The sequence below is a fragment of the Elgaria multicarinata genome, chromosome 3, assembly GCF_023053635.1.
Source record: "Elgaria multicarinata webbii isolate HBS135686 ecotype San Diego chromosome 3, rElgMul1.1.pri, whole genome shotgun sequence".
Classification (NCBI taxonomy): domain Eukaryota; kingdom Metazoa; phylum Chordata; class Lepidosauria; order Squamata; family Anguidae; genus Elgaria; species Elgaria multicarinata.
Window position 1 is genome coordinate 38,613,917 of NC_086173.1, and position 8,178 is coordinate 38,622,094.

General features: G+C 42.0%; 1 protein-coding gene across 1 annotated transcript in view; it reads right to left on the minus strand.

Annotated features, from left to right (window-relative positions):
* Positions 1-911, minus strand: part of SMURF2 (SMAD specific E3 ubiquitin protein ligase 2) — an 88,755-nt gene extending 87,844 nt beyond the window's left edge. The window contains exon 1 of the mRNA XM_063120012.1: positions 747-911. Coding sequence (XP_062976082.1) covers positions 747-798 — 52 coding nt within the window. The 5' untranslated portion in view covers positions 799-911. The remainder of the gene's footprint in view (positions 1-746) is intronic.
* Between the last annotated feature and the right edge of the window lie 7,267 nt (positions 912-8,178).

Sequence of the window (8,178 nt, forward strand, 5' to 3'; positions counted from 1 at the left end):
ATCAGTCCTGCAAATCGTTGCATTGTGTACCATTTCATTTAGATTTTTACACCTTTCTCTCAACGATATGCACAAACACCTTGGCAATCCTTCCCCTCACCATCACCCGTCCTTTATTGCAAACATCGTGGGGAGGGAGGAAATATGGGGTGAAGAGTTTACTTTTCTCCTGAGGCCTGAAAGCTTTCGAAAGAGTCCTTCAGTCCACAGGTTCAATCTCAAATACACATGGAAGCCGCTCACTTGCTCGTTCCCAGACGAGTCCTCCAGTTCGAGGCTCTTTCACGTTTCTTTTTTATCTCATTCTTTTTCTTCTTTTTAAAACAAACTGTGGTCCGAAATGCTCTCTTCTTCCCCTCAACTCACTGGGCCCTCTTCTCCCCCACCCTCTCCATTCAATACATAAAATGAGCCCCATAACTTCAGTTTCTCGCCACCTCAAACCCATTTCATCTGTGCCCCTTCTCAAATGGCTTCTTCAGATTAAAAACAAACATTGTTTTCCTCACAACACCGCCACTGCTAATATCACACGCGTATTCCCCCCCCCCACACACACACAAAAGAAGAAAAAGCAAAGGGTCTCTTTCCCCAGCCCACATTCCCTTCTTCTCAATCTGCTTTTTAAGAGCCAAGCGGCTCCCCTCGAGAAAGCACAAGGAAAACAAGGCCCGCGCCTATCCTTCCACTTCCCGAGGTTCCCTTGTAACGTGTGTATGAGGGGCGACCCTCTAATCTCTCCCTACCTGTCAGTCGTAGCTTGACGGGCCCGTTCCTCCGGGCCCCTTGGTTGGACATGACACCGTGGATACTTCCGAGAGCTCGGCGCTACCTTCCCCGGAGCCCTCCCTGCCGGGGATGGGGGTGGGGGTGGGAAGATAGGCAGGGAGAGGAGGGGGGCGGGAAGGGAAGGGACCTTCTAATGGAGTCGGGATGGACGCGGCTCAGAGGAGCAGTAGCAGCAGCAACGGCGGCGGCGACGGCCGCCGAAGGAAGAAAAGCCCGGATGTGCCCAGTGTCGCCATGAGCGGGGCTAGCGTCAGGAGGAGGAGGAGACGCCGCCGCCGCCGCCGCCGCCGCCTTCCCTTCCGCCCCCTGCCCGAGGCTCAGGCGGTGAGTACAACAAAGCAGGAGACAGAGAAAAGCGCTTTGACCTGATGGGGGAGCGTGTGGGTGTGTTGTTAACACAAAGGGTTCGCTCCTCTCCTTTACTGTGAGAGAAGATGCCTCAAACGAGACGCCTTCGCACGCTGCTACTTCCTCCTCCTCCTCCTCCTCCTCCTCCTCCTCGAGGAGAGGAAAGGCGGGAGGAGTCCTTTGGGAAGGGGGGCACTGTAGGAGATGTTCCCCTGGCCATATAAATGGTGACAGGCCTCATTACACGCCAGGGTTTACCGGATGACCCTTACAATAAAGCCTCTCTCCCTCATTCTAGATCCTTCTGGTGCCACAGCGAACCGCAAACACACTTGCCTAGAACTTAATGGGTGCCCCTTCCTGATTCGGGCACTAGCGCGCTAATTCTCACTAAGTTAGTGGGGCATGTTTACCATATGTACCTCCGGACACTCTTATTTCATGGTACCTGTGAGGTGTCGCCTATACATTTCTCTTTTTTCTTTCTTGATTCGTAACTGGGCTTAAGATATGCTCCTCTTAATTGGAATAAAATACCTGCAGCAACCTTAGAGTATTTATTATTCGAGCATATAGTTTATACAAGTTTATAGAACTAAAGGCCCAGTACCATCTAATGTCAAGGAGAGCCTGAGTGGAACAGATGCCCAGCAGCCTTCACAAGGGACAGAAGTCATTTCAGATAGAGCATCAGATAGGGGGCTCAGCCAGGTATATGAATTTGAGCCTCCAGTGTTTTTGGGATCAACCGCTCTCACCAAAATCTAGCCCAGTTCCTACACTTTAATGGGTATCTGGTTCTGTATGGCAAGCTGCCGGTTGCTTACTTGAGCCTGGCAGAGGGTGCGGAATAATAAGGAAGTGAGAAGGAATGTTGGAGTGAGAAGGGCCATAGTTCAGTCCCTCCCTTCTCCAGTAAGAGCTTCAATAGTAGCAGAGCTGCTTGTGAGTCCTTGGATAGCAGACAGAAGTACTAGGTTAGATGGATCAGTTATCCACATACACACCCACTCTAATTCCTTCGATTAGTGTCATTTAAATTCCATTTAGCTAGTACTTAGGCAAATGCCTAGTTATATAAATATGTTGAATGTCTTCCAGGTCATGCAGGTAAATTGAACTTTAATGCAATGTCTTTTCGGATGCATTAGTGTTTCACTCGTTATGGAGATTCGCTTTAGAAATAAATCATGGTTCAGAAATAAGAAGCAATCACAACATCCTTTATTTATATATTTAGCAACATCATTGAATGCATTTTTTTTAAAAAAACCTTACATCTGTAATCGTTTCAGAGGAAATACATTCCTTTCTACCTTCATTTTCGCATCAGCTTCATGAACTGTAGTTTTTGCTGTGATCCCCTCCCCCTGCATATTTCTTCTAGATATTTAGAGATTGCTCAAGATTTTGGGGAACATATTTTAATCTCTATAAGGGTTCTAATGTACCTCTGTGGCAATGTTAGGATCCACATCTATAAACTGTATTAAAAAGTCTTATAAAAATAAGTTTGTTAGGTCATCCTGACCTTTAAGGAAACCACGATGCAGATAAATACCAAAACTTGTAATAACAAGCACATTCTTCCCTCCCCATATGTCACAGGACAGTTCGATCAGAAGCTGTAGCAAGCTAGTTACCTGGAAGGAATATTATTAATCATCTTACATGAGATGGCATGTGGCTAACGTAAAGGTTGCCCTTATGTTTTATCTACAGATGCTGTTTCAAATATTTTGATATTTATATAATCCATGCTGATGTCTTTAAACCACTAACTCTGGAGTCATCCTATTGAAAATTACTCTAGAGCAGGTGGTTTATGAATGTCACAGGTACACAAGTTTAGATATTTAAAAGCTAAGCAAATAAGCATGAATTAGAAGAACTTGACAAACTGTTTCAGAAAGTGGCTCAAAGAAAATTGCCTGATTAAAATATTAAAAGCAGCAGGCACATTGTAATCCCTCTTACTTTAGGCAACAACTACTGTATTTGGATTACATTTTGAAATTATTATTATTATTATTATTATTATTATTATTATTATTATTTCTTACCCGCCTCTCCCTCAGGATTGAGGCAGGGAACAACATTAAATACAACAGCCATTGACTTCATTGGATTTCTGGTATAACACTTGATTAACACATATTGTCTCAGGATGGGGCGTGTGTAGAAAGGCAGAGATAAATGGGGCAGAATGGAGCACAATGATCCCACTCTGTCTATCTTTCAGATAGATGAAAATGTAGTCCAGATTACTATTGACAAAAAAACAACAGCTCTGTGCTGTAACCATGTGCACAGAACTGGTAATGCTTAACTTACTGTAAAACAAAAAATGTTTCACCTGCCTACCATTAGGGGTCGCTTCTCACGCTATAGAAATAGTAAGTACAAATGTGTCTAGTAGTGCATGTGTTCCCTGTAGGGAGTGAGAAGATCCATGCTTGTATGTAGGGGAGGTGCTATATACTTTCTATAGTCACAGTTGGCCCTAGTACCTGTAGTAAGAAAAAGGAAAAGTATGGATGTTAGATGTCACATGTGTTATACAGCTGTGTACACTCGTCAATCTCTGTAACCTCTGAGGATGAAAATCAGAACCACAGCACTAAGGTAAATCCCTAGAGAATCCAAACATTGAATATGTTTTAGATATCCCACAACCAAGATTTCTAGCATTATATAATTCTGAAAAATGTAAAGCCAGCTGAAATTTAGCCTGTTACAGATGTCAGTGCCAATATGACTATTCTTCTAAGCAAGTAAAGTGAATGAAAGAAATTGCAACTGATTTGCAAATGGTGCTGCAGGATTAAGGAAAACTAAATAGACTATTTAGTTGGATATTATATATAGTTAAAATAATTTAAATAACAATAGTAAAAAGTATTAGCTATTCTGTATTAAAACTGAAGAAACTGCCTGCTTGCTAAACTACAGCCCAGTTAAAGAGAAGTATTTGAGGTTATATTAAAGAAACTATTTAGGATTATTTTAAAACCAAATAAAATGTGTAGTGTTTAGGGGACGATATTTGGTTACTTAGAAGTTAAATAAATTTAGTGTTTTGATCTAAAAGTGCTTTTTAAAAGACATTGATGGAGCACAGATCAATAAAATCCTCCAGGCTTTTTTATAAAACAATTTAATGATATTAAATTATTTCCAGATTATTGAACAAACCAGGTATACTTGAATGAAAATTAAGTGATATACATTCATAGTGTTTTATCATAGCTGCAAATGCCTGGATTTCTTCTCCTCTCTCTGCGCACGCGCGCACACACACACACATATAATATTGATTACTATTGTATACTATAACTCAGTTGTTGAGCACCTGCTTTATATGCAGAAAGTTCCAAATTCAGTCCCCAGCATCTCCAGGTAGGGCAGGAAATTCCTACCTGAAACCCTGGAGAGCCACTGCCGGTCAGTGTCAACAATACTTGGCTACATGGACTGACTCAATATAAGGCAGCTTCCTTTCTTTCCAGCAACCCCCAGCTAGGAATATGAGAAATTACAGGACTTTTTTCTGTCTAAACATGCATAGGATAGTGTCCTAAGAGACTTTGGGTGCTTCCAGATGAGTTTTTTCTCATCCAGCCTTGACTCATTTACAGAATTTTATGGGAGGTTCAGATAACTTGTAGCCCTCCCATGTTATCCCGTGGCCTCGTCCGTCTTTTTTCTTTCTGTGAAAAAATCTGCTAAAGAGGAAAACACAGAGTAATTGCACACTGTATTTTCATTATTAACACTAAGAACCCTCCATCTGGAGGCACCCGCTGGCTGCAATCCTATACACATTTACCTGGGAGTAAGTCTAATGAGACTCAGTTGGGCTTAGTTCTTAGTAGACACATATAGAGTTTCACTGTTTGACTTGCAAACACAGCCTATAGCTAACTTCTTTAATTTGGGAGCATAGAAAATATGAGCATAACTCTTGTCATTTACCCTCCACCATTTCACAGCTGAAAAGAGGCATACACATGTAATACTCTGTTTCCATACCACATATCATAGTAAGCGTCTTGCTAAAGGCTCTTCTCTGACTATTGTATGGCATGTATTTACTGCGCACTCACCTTTTCCCCCACTGATTTAAAATATAAGACAATGTTCATTCACTTCTTTGGGTTAAAGATATTCATGGTTCAAAATATACCTCAGCAATGCATCTGCAGTGTGTCAAATGGCAGCTTATGCTCTACACGAACACATGAGACCACTTTGCATGACATGACAGCCCACTGTGGGTTAAATAACTCAAACTGAGGCTGTGAGGTATATGCAACTGCCATTTTGGATACCCAACCCTTGCTCAGGGGTTGTCGTGTTGTGCAAACCCAACTTGTTTGGGCTATGTGAGGATTAAACAACCTTTGCATAACTCTAGAATAACCCACCGTTGCCAAGTTCGCACAACATGAGAACTCCCGAGTGGGGGTTGGCTATGGAAGGCGGCACCCATAGGCACTGCAGCTCATCATGGGTGCCCCACAACGTCGTGCAAAGCAGGTCATGGTGTTCAAATGTATGCATTTATTTGCAGGTGTATTAGAGGCAAGATATATTCAAGCAAGACTTTAACAAGGTATCCCAAAAAAGGCAAAAAAAAAAAAAAAAAACCAGACACCAGGGACAGGTAACAAAAAAAATAGGGGCTGTCTGGGATAAATAAATAAAGTTGATGCATGTGCCGTTTACTCTTTTGCAGTCATAAGAAAGTTCGTTTACTTAGCGCTAGTACTTAGCCAAATGCCTGTTTATATAAATGTACTGAATGTCCTTCAGGCCATGCAGGTAAATTAAGCTTTAATGTAATGTCTTTTTAGATGCATTAGGGTTTCACTTTCAGTGGAGCTTCATTTTAGAATTAAATGGTGGTTCAGAAAGCAGAAGCAATCACAATCTCCTTGCTGTTTATTTATATATTTAGTAACATAGTTTTATGGACAGATTTCTTTCAGTGGCACAAACACCTTGGCAATCTTTCCCCCGCCCACATCCTTTATTGGCGAGAAAACAAGTAGAGTAAGGTCCAAACTACATGTTTAAGGCTGCAATCCTAAGCCCCACTGAATTCAATAGGTCTTACTTCTGAGTAAGACATGTGTAGATTTATATAAAAATCTACACATTTTTTATATAAATCATTGTAAATTTATATACAAAACCCACAGGGGGGAAAAAGATACTGGGTGGGGCAATTAAGAAGGAAGAAACAGCAGGTGGACAAAGAGTTAAACACTCTTTCTCTCCACCACTTCAACATTCCCAGTTGACCCTGGCCCATCAAAAGTAGCTTTTCCTGTTTTAAAGGGCTAGTCAGTTTACCATTGTTTGTGTATGTAGTTTGGGACTAAAGATGGATATCAACTCTTCTCAAAAACTAAGAGAAGAACTAAGACTAAGATTTGTGAGGAAAACAGCCCAAATGCCTTCCATTCCTGGCAGTGCAAGCTACTACCACCCCCACCCACCAAAAAAAAACCCTTAATGATCTTGCAGGAAATGTCCTGTGATTCTTTTCCTTGTAGTCAGCCTTTTTCTTCCACAGTTACAGAAGTGAACTTTGGCAAGAAAAGAAAAGTTATAAGGACCTGCTTATTATGAGCTTACAGCAGGGCCAACACAAGATATTTTGCTAACTGAGGCAAAGAATAAAATGGTGCCCCTCTCCCATTTCACATAGGGCTTTTCCACACGAGGCAGTTAATCCACTATATCCACTTTCATCACAGAATTGAGAACTGAGCACTACATGAGAAACATTTCTTTCCTGCTTTTACGCTACATAACCTCTAAGTGGCAGCCTTCATCAGAAACAGCCTTCATCAGAAATAATACCCCACTTTCCCTGCTCTAAAAAAAACTCGTGGTAAGTGCCATTTTCCCAGTATTGGAGAAAAGGTGGGATACAAATAATTATTATAATAAATAATAATAATTTACAAACAGAAATGAAACTGGAGGGTCACATCATTGTTTAAAGAATCCATAAACAACCATGAGTAGAGAATGATGAGCACACAATGCCTTGTGTAGAAAAGCTCATACAGAAACCCACCCTAGTGATAGTCTTATTTCAGCAGTGGTGAATGAACAGTATCCTTCACCACACCTGAGAACAGAAAGCTGCTTAGGGAGTGGACGGCAGCCTGTGTTGCACTCATAGCTCTGTTTCCAGACACCTCACTGCTGACCCCCAGCATCTGCCTCCTCGCTTTGCCTAATGGGAAGGCTGGCCCTGGCTTACAACTTTCTCACAGAATATAGGCAAAATTCTCTCATAGGTAGTCGACTATTATTCTCGAGGCTAACCTTACTAAATTGAACTTGTTCCAGGCCACAGACATTGAATACCATTAAACATTGTCAGAGAAGAAGAGCAGTGCAAATATACTGAAGTTCAATGAGACAGGCCAAAATCCTAGAAACACTTACATGAAACGTAAACTCTGCTGGCTTTGGGGCATAATTTAAATACTGCTTTGACCTTTAAAGTTTAGCATAGCTTGGATCTTGGGCACACTAGAACAGCCTTCTCCAACCTGGTACCCTCCATATGTTTTAGACTTCAATTCCCATCACCCCTAGCCAGCATGGTTAGTTGTCAGGAATGCTAGGAGTCCAAAGCGTCTGGAGGGTAAGAGAATGCTGTGCTAGAGAATGCCTGTTCCTGCATGAACCTCCTCACTTCCTAAAATTCTCTGGAGAGACCTTGCTGTGCATGCCTTCTTTATCTGTAGCCAGCGGTGATGTGTAGCAGGATGTTTCCCATGGTAGCCAGTGCTGGCTCCAGATTTGGGGGAGCCCTCAGGCATGACAACCTGGAAGGAGAGTGACATACAAACTGAGAGTTCTCTTAGGCTGCTTACAGTCTTCTTGGATACTGTGTGCAAAGTGAAAATGGTAGCACTGTTAGGGTCGTGATGCCCCAGCAATGCCCAACTTTTCAGCCTCTGAATGTGGTGGCACTTTTGTTAGATATCCCTCCCAAAAGAAGCTTGCCAAGAT